Source organism: Notamacropus eugenii, chromosome 6 (assembly GCF_028372415.1).
Source record: "Notamacropus eugenii isolate mMacEug1 chromosome 6, mMacEug1.pri_v2, whole genome shotgun sequence".
In the NCBI taxonomy this organism is placed as follows: Eukaryota; Metazoa; Chordata; class Mammalia; order Diprotodontia; family Macropodidae; genus Notamacropus; species Notamacropus eugenii.
In genome coordinates this window covers 98,733,082-98,748,109 of record NC_092877.1, presented here as the reverse complement: position 1 = coordinate 98,748,109, position 15,028 = coordinate 98,733,082, and the positions used below count along the sequence as shown (strand labels likewise).

Genomic DNA, 15,028 nt, shown 5'->3' with positions numbered 1-15,028 from the left:
TAGTACCCACACTGGGTTCACCCTCTCAACTCCCACTCCCACATCTTAGAAGGCAATGAGCACTTCACTCTTATGGACTTTAGGGGTAACCCCAAGGGCCTATGGCTTCTAATATTGTTGTTCATTAGCCCTTATCTAGTATGCCCTTTCAAAAACTGATTAACCAGTTGATATTAGGTATTTAGTAATATTTAGATATTTACCATGAAGGCATAGTGAGTACAATAGTTACAAAATATTCCTCCCAAAATGGATGTGCACTCTCTTCCATGCATACACTCAATTCCTAAGGAGATTGGATTCAGAATTATAGCACAGAAGTAGTGGGGCCCACATGTGTGAATCATATGAAACAGAAAGGGTACTTCTAGACTCCTAGTTAACCCAAGGAACCATTTCTCCCTTTCTCGTTATGATGTTTCCAATGGATGAATAACTTTCTAGTTTACATTGAATGGCTCCTTTCAGGAGATGATATCTTGACTAACAGGTCAGTCTACTGCTAGGCAGGTTAGAACAGGTTGTTCCTCAAAGGCTACCTATTCATTAGATTCAGCTTCTGCTGTTACTAGCTCTAATAGTCTCTGCTATTAGCTTTACTTATTGAAGGCTTTACTGACTTCTGAAATTCCCAAAGTCCATTCTATCTCCAAATACTCACCTAAGATCACAAAAGAATGACCATAATAGAACAGGCACTGTATGTACTCCCAGCATATGTTGTAGCTGGGTGAGGAGATAGGGCAGCTGAAGACACTTTCCTCCAACTCCATCTAGAGGCATATAGCAGTTCTTCCTGTATCAGAGGCCACTAGAGAAGACAGAAGTTTTAAAAATGGAAAAAGGGAGAGGGATATATATCCCTGACTTTGAGGTCAATCAGACAACTCTCCTTTACTTTTCCTTTCCTTTTGATGATATTTTCCTTTTGACTTCTACTTTTCTTTTGCTTGTGCTTCTTCTCAAACTTTCTACCCATTTCTTCTTCTCCACTCTCTTAGTGATACCATGACGCTTGACTTTTCCATAATCTTCAATATTTTGAATTTCTCCTCTGATTTTGCTTTGGCTCCAGGACTTTTCTGTGTGATGACTGTAGTTCCTGCTTTTGTTACTCCTTCTTGAAAAGAGAAGGCTCTTTTTTTCTTTTCCTCAACTGCAGCTCCTGCTATGGCTTCAACTCTTACTCCTGGAATAGGAACCAGACTTGGACAGGGATGCTACTATTGCCACTATAGCTTCTGCTCTTCTGAGAACGTGTGAGAGTGAGACTTTGAGTGCCTTCTGCACTAGAAATGTTGCTGTCTAGAACTAAGAGTGTCTTCAGCTAGTTTAGTTATCCTCCAATGTTTTTTGGTTCCGTCCAGCTCTTCAGGAATGATTTTCATATCAGAATATGACACACAGCTCAATTGCGCCTTCATTTTTGTGCCCTTTGTGAGCATCTTAAATGTCACTTCTCCTAATGTGTATAATCTTTAAGTATTGTTAAACTTTTATTGATGTTTTGTTTGTACACTATAGATATTTAAATTACCCCTTCATTTCATGAGAGATCTTTTGTAATAAAGTACAGAACTTTATCAAAACTTATAATAGCAAGGACCTCTTCTGAAAGTGCTTGTAACATTTCACATCTGTAACACCCCCCACCTATCTGTTAAAAAAGTCTATTTCCTCTATCTTCTACTGCCAACCCCATTGGAAAAGAAAAAGAAATTCCTTGCAATGAATATATACAGTCAATATGCACAGATACACACACATGCATATTCTGAACCATAAATATGTCACCTCTCTGTCAGTTGATGGATAGTGTGTTTCATCAGCAATCTTTTGGAGTAGTCCTTTGAATGGTCAACATATTGCTCATACTTCTTAACTATTATGCTTGTCCTAGAAGCAGATGCCCTAGTCACTTCCACATAGAAAAGAGCATCTGAGGTTGTCTAAACATGGACCAAATCCCATTAGCTTTATAAGGAACTTACATTCTACTAGAGGAGACAACATATACATAAAAATATAATTGCAAAAATAATCTGAAGAGAGGACAGCTAGGTGGCACAGTGGATAGAGTGCTGAGATAGGAGTCAAGAGACCTGAATTCGAATAGGGCCTCAGACACTTACCAGCTATGTGACCCTGGGGAAGTCACTTAAACCTGTTTGCTTCAGTTTTATCATCCTCAGATAGCTGGAGAAGAAATAGCAAACCATTCCAGTATCTTTGCCAAGAAAGCCCCAAATGGGATCACAAAGAGTTGAACATGACCGAAAAACTGAACAATCTTATGAGGGAGAATGCATGGACATTTGAGAGATCAGCAAGGGCTTCACAGAGGATGTGACACTTGAGCTGGTGCTTGAAGAAATACATGGATTCTGAAAGGCATCGATGAGAAGGATGTCTATTTCAGTGCTGGCTTCTATAACAGGCAATGCCAAAGCAAGGGAGAGGGAGATGAAATATTGAGTTCAGAGAATAGCAAATAGGCCAAGTTGGCTAGAATGAAAGGGAATGATGTGGAATGTCCTAGAGAAGTCAAGTGTGAACAGTTGGAAAGGTAGGGCTAAAGAAATAACTTCTAAAAGGATCTGTTAGGTATGGCAGCTTCTACCTTGTAACAATCTGAGCTTCCAGACCTAGTCTAGTACTGAGAAGCTAATTGTTGGTTCTTGTTATAAAATAAAAGTGTAAGAGGCTTCTTTTGAAGGCAGGTTTTGCCTTTTTCTCCTGTCACTAATGTAGTCTCTCTATTTCTGCTGTCTTGATTCTTTGCTTTGCTTTAATCCCCTGCCCCATTGTCTGTATTACTCCTGGCTTCTTACTGCCTGTCATGGCTCCCCAGTAACCTCCCTTCCATGGACCCTTCTCTCAACCCATTCTACACTTGATTCCAGATTTTTGCCGTAGTTATTCTAGCTTTGTATTCCATTTCACTTTGTATTTCCATTACTATTTCCTTGATTTTATTGCCTGGTAGGATAGATAGAGCACCTCATTTTACCATGTTCCCTGCCTGCTACACTCTTGTCTTAGGATCTTTTTACTACAGGGTTGTGACTTCAGTGTTATATGATGGAAGGAATTTTAGAAGTAGTAAAGTGTGGAAGCACAACATTTGTTATTGTTTAGTCATGTCTGACGCTTCATGACCCCATTTGGGATTTTCTTGACAATGATACTGGAATGGTTTGCCAGTTCTTTCTCCAGCTCATTTTATAGATGAGTAACTGAGGCAAATAGCGTTAAATAACTTGCCCAAGGTCACAAGCTAGTAGATATCTGAAGCCAGATTTAAATTTAGGTCTTCTTGACTCTAGGTCCAACACTCCATCCACCACACCATCTTGTTCCTAGTTTCTTTAAATATGAGGTCCTCTTTTTAATATTAAAAATGTGGATGCCTACATGATAGTAGTAGTGTAATTTTGATATGGTTGAGAAAATATGCAATAGCAATTACTTAGGTATGCATGCAAGGAATAAATATTTACTAAGACTTTGTGCTGGGCAATTCTATGAGGTGACTGGGTGGTACAGGGGATAGAGCATTAGACTTGGAATCAAGATATTTACACTCTCAACCTCATTTTCCTCATATGTAAGAAGGGGATAATAATAACACTTTTCTCACATGCTTGTTGTGATGATCAAATGAGATGATAGTTGTGAAAAAATATGTAAAAATTAAAATTTTACCCAATACTAGCTACTTTATTAAATGAATTTAATTTTTTATTAATCACAATAGCATCTACAAAAAATTTGAAAATTGTAGCAAATATATTGTGACATTATTACTTTAAAGTTAAGAAGGTTTATTTGCTTATTTATTTTTTAAATTTATTTATTTAACTTTTAACATTCATTTTCACAAAATTTTGGGTTCCAAATTTTCTCCCCATTTGTCCCCTCCCTCCACCCCAAAACACCAAGCATTCTAATTGCCCCTATCACCAATCTGCCCTCTCTTCTATCATCCCTCCCTTCCCTTGTCCCCATCTACTCTTTTCTCCTGTAGGGCCAGATAACTTTCTATACCCCATTACCTGTATTTCTTATTTCCTAGTGGCAAGAATAGTACTCGACAGTTGATCCTAACACTTTGAGTTCCAACTTCTTTACCTCCCTCCCTCCCCACCCCTTCCCTTTGGAAGGCAAGCAATTCAATATAGGTCATATCTGTGTAATTTTGCAAATGACTTCCATGATAGTCATGTTGTGTAAGACTAACTATATTTCCCTCCATCCTATCCTGCCCCACATTGCTTCTATTCTCTCTTTTGATCCTATCCCTCCCCAGGAGTGTTGACTTCAAATTGCTCCCTCCTCCCACTGCCCTTCCCCCTCCCCCCACTTATCCCCTTCTCCTCCATTTTCCTGTATTGTAAGATAGGTTTTCATACCAAAATGAGTGTGCATTTTATTCCTTCCTTTAGTTGAATGTGATGAGAGTAAACTTCATGTTTTTCTCTCACCTCCCCTCTTTTTCCCTCCAATAAAAAGTCTTTTGTCTGTCTCTTTTATGAGAGATAATTTGCCCCATTCCATTTCTCCCTTTCTCCTCCCAATATATTTCTCTCTCACTGCTTGATTTCATTTTTTTAAGATATGATCCCATCCTATTCAATTCACTCTGTGCTCTCTGTGTCTGTGTGTGTGTGTGTGCGTATATAATCCCACCAATTACCCAGATATTGAAAAGTTTCAAGAGTTACAAATATTGTCTTTCCATGTAGGAATGTAAACAGTTCAACTTTAGTAAAGTCCCTTATGATTTCTCTTTACTGTTTACCTTTTCATGCTTCTCTTCATTCTTGTGTTTGAAAGTCAAATTTTCTTTTCAGCTCTGGTCTTTTCATCAAGAATGCTTGAAAGTCCTCAATTTCATTGAAAGACCAATTTTTCCCCTGAAGTATTATACTCAGTTTTTCTGGGTAGGTGATTCTTGGTTTAAGTCCTAGTTCCTTTGAATTCTGGAATATGATATTCCACGGCCTTTGATCCCTTAATGTAGAAGCTGCTAGATCTTGTGTTATCCTGATTGTATTTCCACAATACTTGAATTGTTTCTTTCCAGCTGCTTGCAATATTTTCTCCTTGACCAGGGAACTCTGGAATTTAGCCACAATGTTCCTAGGAGTTTCTCTTTTTGGATTTCTTTCAGGCAGTGATAGGTGGATTCCTTGAATACTTATTTTGCCCTCTAGTTCTAGAATATCAGGGCAGTTTTCCTTAATAATTTAATGAAAGATGATGTCTAGGTTCTTCTTTTGATCATGGCTTTCAGGTAGTCCCACAATTTTTACATTGTCTCTCCTGGATCAATTTTCCAGGTCAGTTGTTTTTCCAATGAGATATTTCACATTTTCTTCCATTTTTTCATTCTTTTGGTTTTGTTTTGTGATTTCTTGGTTTCTCATAAAGTCATTAGCCTCCATCTGTTCCATTCTAATTTTGAAAGAACTATTTTCTTCAGTGAGCTTTTGGACCTCCTTTTCCATTTGGCTAATTCTGCTTTTGAAAGCATTCTTCTCCTCATTGGCTTTTTGAACCTCTTTTGCCAATTGAGTTAGCTTATTTTTCAAGGTGTTATTTTCTTCAGCATTTTTTTGGGTCTCCTTTAGCAAGGTATTGACCTGCTTTTCATGCTTTTCTTGCATCTCTCTCATTTCTCTTCCCAGTCTTTCCTCCACCTCTCTAACTTGATTTTCAAAATCCTTTCTGAGCTCTTCCAAGCCCTGAGCCCATTGACTATTTATTCTGGGTGTTTGGGATACAGAAGCCTTGACTTCTGTGTCTTTCCCTGATGGTAAGCCTTGTTCTTCCTCATCTGAAAGGATGGGAGGAGATCTCTGTTCACCAAGAGAGTAACCTTCTATGGTCTTATTTTTTTTCCCTTTTCTGGGCATTTTCCCAACCAGTGACTTGACTTCTGAGTGTCCTCTCCACACCCACTTTGCCTCCAGATCTGCCTAGCCAGCACTTGGGGTCTGAGATTCAAATGCTGCTTCCCAGCCTCAGGGCTTTGGGTGGGGGCAGGGCTGCTAGTCAGTGTGAGATTAAGTTCAGGTGCTCAGGTGGGGGCAGGGCCACCGCACAGGGCTCAGTTCCCTCAGGGGTTTATGTGGAGACCTTAAACAATAGATCCTGGATCCTGCCTGCTTTGGGAGCCCCTGTCTGCTGCTGCCTCCCAAGGGGGCCCGAGTTATGGGGACACCCCACTCCCCTCTCAGTGAGCCAAAAAGACTCTCTCACTGACCTTTGCACCCATGGGTAGAGGGACCTGTGTGGCCGCTGGAGATTCCATCCCTGAAACCTGCTCAGATCTGCTCCTCTTGGTGCTGTGTGGCCAAGGCAGGGCTGGGCTCTGCTCTGGGTCCAGTGCATGAGGGACCTTTCGCGTCAGTTTTTCAGGGCTCTCTGGAACAGAAATCTCCTCCACTCCATTGTTCTGTGGCTTCTGCTGCTCCAGAATTTGTTGGGAGTTCTTCTTTACAGGAATTTGATGGGCTGTGGGTTCGGAGCTAGCATATGTGTGTCTTTCCACTCCACCATCTTGGCTCCTCCCCCCCATTTGCTTATTTATTATATTGACTCATGCTGCTTATTCTTTTAAAGCTATGTAAAAGTCAATAGGACATTGGCTTTGAATATGTGTTCATAAAACCCTTGTAAAATTTCTGAAATCTCCCAGGAGTCATAGAATCATAGATTTAGAACTTGAAGGTTATTTCCAGTTCCCTCATTTTGTATGGAAACTGAAGAAACTGAGACTTACATTAAATGACCTATGCAAGGTCATTTAATTTCAAGGTCACATAGCTAGTAAGTAACAAATTACGGTTTTCAAATCCAGAAGCTTTGAACCACAATCCTACACTGTTGTCACTGTGGCATGTTCCCAGGTTTCAGATTCAAGAATGCCATATATTTGTAGGCATTTTGAGAAGAACATGGAATTTAAATCTTTGAAGCAAGTGAGAATAACACTTCACATTGAAAAGTATTCTGGGTCACTCAAAACTTTTACTTTGTACGACTAATTAAAAATCATACTTTAAATCAGATGATCTGAAATGATATGCCATTGTTATTAAAATATTAGATTTACTCTCTATCCTTCAATTGAATTAAAATAAAAACCTTAAAATTGAAGTATAGATTCATGAAAACACATTCTAATTCACATTTTAATACAATATGCATGTAGAAGAATAGTTTTAAAACACTCCAGGATATGTATTAATGGCCCATTAATGTACTTCTCAGGAGATGGAAGTCATTTGGACTCCAACATTTCCTAGCTTATGGTGCACCTGAGGCTTAGATTAATGTTCCATTATTATATGCCATTTTCCGTCAAGGCAGGCAATTCAGCAATTCATTTAATCAGACTTGTTGCCATGAAGGACAAAGTTGGATGACTATAAAATCACCCCAAGTTGCTTGGAAAGATGATGATAGGAAATATTTAGTATTACTAAGGCTCACTAAGGACTCTGGGAAAGTGATGCCCATTGCAAATTTCTCTGGGGATCAGAAAGAAGGATCTACAAAAGAAAAAATTGCTATCAGTCCAGGATACTTTGCCTTTATACACATAAAATCTCCTAGAAGGGAGATACATGCTGGGAGGGTTTGTTCAGCTTCACTATGTGAGTTGGAAAGTTTCCTAGGTCATCACTACAGTAACTTAGAGAAGTATCTGGCACACAGGCATAAACCTGTGATTTCATTACTCAACCTCTGAGGTAAGAAACTTTGAACAATGAAGCTCAGAACTTTCTCTGCACCACACAGTCACAGAGGAGCAGCCACGAGCACTAAGGGCTTAAGTGTCTTGCCCAAGGTCACGCGAAAGTATGTGGCAGAAGTAGAACTTGCCCCAGGTCCTCTTGACTTTGAGGCCAGCTCTATATTCACTCTGCTATGGTACTTCTCATACATAGAGAACAATAACTGTTAAGATAACTATTATGTGCCACTGGTTTGTAGGATGTACCTAACAAGTGCTTGTTGATTGATTAATAAATTGCTATAAGGACACATAAATACTCAGTTCCACCAAAATGTTGTCCAAATTAGACAAAGATTGAGTTTGAATTGAGAAAAGCATGAAAAGCACAGGAGTTCTTGTCTCATGATGAAATTTCCCCTTAGAGTAAAGCTAAAAAATTAACTATATAAATGTTTTATATTTAAGTTTTTTTCTTTTTTGCTTTGAAACATGCATTTAAAATCACATTTAAAAACTTCAGGAAGCTCTAGGTCTCAGAATTCTAGCCAGGCTGAAATCTTGCACTCTATGAAATTAACAAATTCTGAACAATCAGAGCTCACTCACTGAACAATCTGAATAATCTTATGCAGGTTCAGATGAATAGAAATGAGGGATCGCTTGATCACATTGTTCACACCCAAAGAACGAGTCAGTTTTAGAATTTAATGGGAAATGGGTATGAAAATAATTGGCTTTTGTGTCTCATTTTTTTCAAATGAATATTTGTGCACTGTGCAAAGTGTTGTTATGTCCTGGCCATGTTTTCTAGTTGGCCTCTTTCCTTTTTTTTTTTTGGCATGGACTGGTCAAGTGACAAAATTAGAAAGTTATAAATAGTCCTAGATCCTCTCCCTACCCAGCAAAACTTTTTTGTTCCTCAAGTTGGTTATATCTATTGGAAGATTTTTCAACCCCAAGTAATACAAAGGTATGTGCTTGATAATATAACAAATAGATTTAAACATGAATAAGATCTATATCAGTAACTGTGGTTTGCAAGGGCTTGCATATTCTAAAAAACTTCTTGACTTCTTTAATAAAAAATCAATTCCCATGTTTTATAGGAAGGCACTTCAGTGTTATTAAATTTTAAGTTCTCTAAATCATAAACTGTTAAAAGATTTATCACTATTGTAATTTTTAGTTTACATAATTCATAAATACTTGTATATATATTACTAATGAAAAATCTTGATTTGCTAAAATTAACACACATAAATCTGTTTCACCTAATTTCAAAAAATCTTTTTATCCCTCTAAGCTAAACAAAGTTGATATACAGGACAATTGCTACTTCGAATGTTGCTGATTAATGAAGAAGTTGATTTTCAAGATTGAGGCAGTTTCTGGGATATAATTAGAAATTTGTTAAATGAAGTGTTATATGGATGACTATAATTACATGAATTACTCTTAGTGATTTTTAAAATCATATGTTGTTTCAAGGAAAAAAATCAGGTTTTTAAAAGAAATCAATTTTTTTAAAAAAATATAAAGGTAGTAATATAGTTTGTTCTAAATTGTGGATTAGTTGAATTCTCCTCATGAACTAAGAGGGTAGAAGTATTATACCATAGCATGTTGATGGGGAAAAAAAACAGCAAACAAACAAACCACATTCCTTTCCTCTTCCATTTTGATTTCTAAACTAAAATTGTGCCATTTTTAGGCAGAGCTTCAGCACAATGGGGAAATGGACATGGGAAGGAATCTGAGGGGATGCACCAGTTATCAATGTGCAAATATAATTGTTTACCATGGTGTACAGAGCTTCCTTAATGTGGAGGTAGGGTAGGCACCTAGCCACATGTAGAATATGATTTCTAGAATTTAAAGCCTTATTACCAAAAAAAAGGTAACCTATCTCCTTGCTAATTTGCTGATATTTCTTTATTAGGAGACAAAAACAAAATTCCACAATCAGAGTCAAAGTTTAAGAAATGAATATCCTTTGCAAGAGATAAAACATTTTACATTAAGGTATAAGTGACTGATATTTTCTGGGAGCAGATTTTGATAGGATGGAGAGAACATGACACTGGGAAACTAGGATGGGAAAAAGGCTAAGGACCTGGGGAAAGAGAGACTGGAACCCTGAAGTGCATACTTTCCTTTTTTTTTTTTTTTTTTTTTTTTTTTACGAGGCTGGCATGCTGTCATCTTGTAAGTGACATTCAAATGAGTCTTTCTAATACCTTTTCCAAAATGCCTAATTTTTCTCTAAAGAGTTACTCATCAGTGGTAAGCTAGCCAGTTGTGCCACCTAAAATTCTTTTCCCCAAAAAATAAGACTAAGTTTTCTTCATCCTTACTTTTCACTATTAGTAAAATCTTTTTTTGTGTGCGTAATTTTTCAGAATGTCAACTATGGGAGAATTTGATACAGACTTTTACCAATCTAATTATATTATTGATAATCAAGAACAAGGTTATGATGCTGCTGATGCTTATGGAAATCCATATGAACTCAACGAGTAAGTATACTACATATACATCAGTGGAATTCCCTCTCACTAAAGAGTTCACATTTTGATATTATAAAAGTATCTAACTTTGATCAAAATATAAGAAGCAATCTTAGTCTCCAGAGCTGGCAGAGATTTAATTGATTATCTAATGTGGGGAATCTTAGACTGAGGTTCATTAACTTTTTTTAAATCGATAATTACATATTAATACAATTGGTTTCCTTTGTAACCCTCTGTATCTTATTATATGCATTTAAAATATTATCCTGAGAAATTATCACATTTCCATAGTAGTCTATGAAAAGGAAAAGGTAAAGGATCTCATTTTAAAGATAATGAAACAGAAGCCCAGAGTGTCTTGACCAGGTTCACATACAGAAGTAGCAGAATCAGAATGCAAACTCAGGTCCTCAGATGCCAGTTTTCTATTATGCCATGCTCCTTCTAGGCTTTGTTTCTCTGAGGGATTATTTCCATGGAGGAAGAGAATGTATTTTCCCACTTTGCATAAGTATAAGGTATCAAAGTAAATATACCCTTTGTTCTCAGGGTCTCTTTAAACTCTAAAAAATTATTGAGGTCTACAAAGAGCTTTTGTTTATATGAGTTAAATCTATTAATATTTACTCTATTAGAAATTAAAACTGACAAATTGTAAAATATATAATTTGACATAACAATATACTAATTAGGTGTTAGCGTGGTGTATTTTTATGAAAAATAAATTTTCCAAACAAAAAAATTAATGAGTAGTGTGACCTTGTTTTATATCATTTCACAAAATTCTTTTATGTGTGAATTAATAGCAGACAGCTGGATTCTCATTCTACTTAGGCATTCAATCTGTGTGATGCATTATTTTTGTTTGAAGCATGAAGAAAATCTGGCCTCACAAAGATATGTAGTCAGAAAAAGAAGGAATATTTTAATAGGCAAATACCATCTTAGTATTATTATGAAAATAGTTTTGGCCTCATGGACCCTCTGAAAGTGGGGGACCTCTAGGAGGCGACCATACTTTGAGAATTACTAGTGTGTCAGGGGGATATAGAGTAGTTGTTTTCAATAACAGCTTTCTAATGACTCTTCTTAAAAATCCCATGTGGCTTCTAGATATACACCATTTAAATGTATACACAGCGGGCTTCTCTTCATAGTATTTCATCTGAGAACTGAATGCTAGAGAATCGGGTATTAGGGCATTAGACATCTTGGAAGAAAGAGGCTTGTTTTGCTGTTTTCTTTTCCCTGTTCCTCCATACCCAGAAGGGCATTTATCCAAAATTGCCTCAGAAATATAGGCTGTATAGGACACTATAACTTCAAATTGGCTTTAATTAAATAAAAATAGAGGTACAATAATAACAAACTGACATTTACATAGTATTCAAAGTTTGTGGAGTATTTTTTACGCATTTCTCATTTGAGCCTCTCAGCTCCTCTGCTTTTTGGTCATGTTAATAATTGCAAAAAAAAAAAAAAAGACAAATATAAGATTAATTAGAAGTAGCATGCCACTCTCTGTTCCAGAAGATAAAGAGGCAAAAATAATTTAAAATTAACTTCCTGTTTAAATCTACATAATCTTTCATCCTTTATGAACTCTGTATAAAACTAGGAATGAGAAAAAATAAAAATGGGAAAAGTGGTAAAAATATGGAAAACATGGTTTGGAACTAATAATAAATAAGAAAAGTCAGTGCTTTGATGACTGTACTGAAGCCCGACATTTATATGGCATGGTATGCTATCCTCAAGAAAAGCGTTTGGGATGTGAAAATTACCAAATGACATCTCAAAAATGAAATTGTTTATGTTTTTATTTATAAAATTCAGTTGCTTATTGGGAGTCATTTCAAAATCAATTGTTTTGTAAAGCCAAATCACAAACTTAGAACACAGAACAGCGTCACTTGCAAAAATACAAATGAGAAGATATGAGATGCTACTGAGGCAACCGTAGCTTGACCTATTTAAACAAATTACTGAGGCTGATAAATGAGAAGTGAATAAAAATCCCTAATGAACAGAGACTGACATAATTTCTGAAGGAATTTTAACTGTTATAAATTAGTCATCAAAATGAGGAGACAACGCGAAACTAGAAACAACCTCAGCTAGCAATGCTAAATCTTTTTTGCCAATATATGAAGAGAAATATGTCATTCAAGGTGAACATGGGTTTAGAATGAACTCCGTTTTGTAAAATCTAATGAAAGAGGGTGGTAAAAGATCGTAAGTAGCATCAACTCATTAAAAAGAAAAACAAGAAACAGGGGAAGGGAAAACAAGTTTGCATAAATCTTGATCAGAAACTCACCTATATGAGATTATTTTGAAAGCATTTACGTATGAAACTGGACACAGAATAAGGAATGGAAACAAGGAAAACACCTGCAACAATTTCTATAAGAAGCTCTTTTTTTTTTTAACCTAATATCATTGATATGATACACAAGGAAGTAGACAGGACACCAAAAGAAAATGTCTTTCAAGTCCATAGAGAGGAAGTCTGGGACAGATGTCACAGTTTGAAGCCACTGAGGGTTAATTCTTAACCTATTGAAAGGAAGGAAGATATCAAATATATAGAAAAATACAGGCATTTTCATCTATATAAAATCCTTAAAATGCACACAAACCAAAGATATCCTTGATCAAAGAATGAAAAGGGAGCAGGTAAACTTTCATAAATGATAATCTACATTAGATAAGTTCTTTGCAGTCACACAGTTGAAAGAAAGATGCAGAAATTATATGATCCAATTGTGTTTTTTTCTGTAAAAATTATTTAATACTCAAATATTTTTCATCTAAATTGGTAGCAGATTCTGCATTTAAGTTAAATTTCCCCTTTCTGTAAACAAAATTTCTTTGTTTTTTTTCTTTTCTTTGTTTTCTTGTGATGGGTGAATAATCCTTTTAAATTCCAACAGAAGTAGCTTGATAAATGATACTTTTCTTCTTAGTCACTTATGAATTTCTCTCCCATTAATGAAGCTTTGGAGTATGATGCCAATCTCTGTGGGTGAATTGAATTTGATGATTCTCCCTGGAGGTATCTGGTGAAGTGTAGCCATTTTTAGTCTATCTTTTGACAGACTATTTCTGGGAAATTTTCTTGAGTGGTTAACTGAAAAATGATCCCCAGATTATTTCTTTCTTTGAAGTTTTCAGGTAATCTTATGACTCAGATCATGTTATCTGACCCCTTTCTTCTGGTTCTATAATCTTGCAACACTTTTAAGACTTTTGCTAATTGTTACCCTTTGATCTTGTTTTTAATATGTTCTACTCATTCTGAAAATTTGCCTTCCAGTCAGAGAATTTTATTTCCATTGATTCAATCCCTTTCTCTTTCTTTAGCTATTCCACTACTTTCTTTATACTGATGTCTTCTTTTTCTCTCACACCAATTTCTTTTGTTCCAATTTTTTTTCTGGTATAAACCCTCATTACAGATGCTAGATACTTCTTTACTGACATCAAAGCTTCATTACTTTTCTTTAAAAAGGTTTATAATCCAATTTAATGTGTCTTGTGCTAGATTTTTGTTTCTTGGACCATTAATACATAATATTTATTTGTTTTTTTTAAGGATTTTTTCCCCTCCAACTGCATTTTTGCTTCCTGATCTTTTCCTTGTCAGAATCTATCCTATTTTGATGCTTTTTGGTTGTTCCCCTGCCCTTTCCCCTCTCCATATTTGTTTTATTTGGGATTGGAGTATTTTTTTCTTTCATGACCTCTCAACTCTGCCACCTTGTCAGAATTCTGGGTATATACTTAAATAGGAAAAACTTTGTAGAAGACCACTGTTTCTTTTTGGCAGCAAGAAGTACTCTGACCTAAAAAAAAACTTTTACATATATTGATACAGATATACTTCATCATATATTGAAAAAAATTTACATTACAGATCTAAATTTATTGTTATAGTCAAATAAATGAAGGGATTACCCATCAATTTTTCATTTTGCTTTCAGCTCACTGAGTCATGTAGCAGGTCCCAGAGGGAGGTATTGATTAGTTCCAGACATTAGAGGATTTTTCTATTCTCCTACCAGAGATGTTTGCCTCTAGAATCTTCAGACTTCAGAGGAACTGAAATCTTCCAAAGGCTGATGTTAGGAACTTTAGTCCCTCTCATTATTGTCTTGGATTTATCATTTGCCTTCCTTCCAAATCTTTGTTCTGACCATTCCCAAAGAATTTTCATTTTTAATAAAGAAAAAAACAAAGTCTGGATGAAAGAAATAGACTCACCAGAGAATTTTCTAATACTGATATATAAGCCTAGTTATGATAATGAACTCAGGAAACTAAAATATAAATAGAAGTTACTGAGGTAGCAAGATGGCCTAAAAGCTATTCATTTTACTTGTGTAAACTACAAGAACAACAGATTTGCTATGTGGCTTTCAGCAAATGACTTAAGCTCTTTCTTACTTAGTTTCCTCACATAAAGAAAGAATATTTTTCACTTACTTGCTAGTGGATTGCTGAATTTTTTTTCCTTTGAATATGTGCTTTGAACTACTTGGGTCATATATAATACATGCAAACTTTATTCCATTATGTAGAGGTAGCATCATGTGATGGATAGTCAGGAACATATGCGTTCCAACATTTCCTCTGGCACGTATTAGCTGTGTGAGCTTCCTTGGCTCCTCAGAGCCCTCGGCACCTCACTAAAATTCTGAATTACAAAGGAGGTACAGACTGGACATTTGTGGAAGAAATCTCCACACTGGGAGTTCCCCATATCAAG

At 36.1% G+C, this 15,028-nt stretch overlaps 1 protein-coding gene across 1 annotated transcript in view; it reads left to right on the top strand.

Annotated features, from left to right (window-relative positions):
- Positions 1–8,636: 8,636 nt before the first annotated feature.
- The window catches only part of YIPF7 (Yip1 domain family member 7), a 29,453-nt gene continuing 23,061 nt past the window's right edge, over positions 8,637–15,028 (top strand). The window contains 2 exon segments of the mRNA XM_072620641.1: positions 8,637–8,717; positions 10,147–10,263. Coding sequence (XP_072476742.1) covers positions 10,148–10,263 — 116 coding nt within the window. The 5' untranslated portion in view covers positions 8,637–8,717; position 10,147.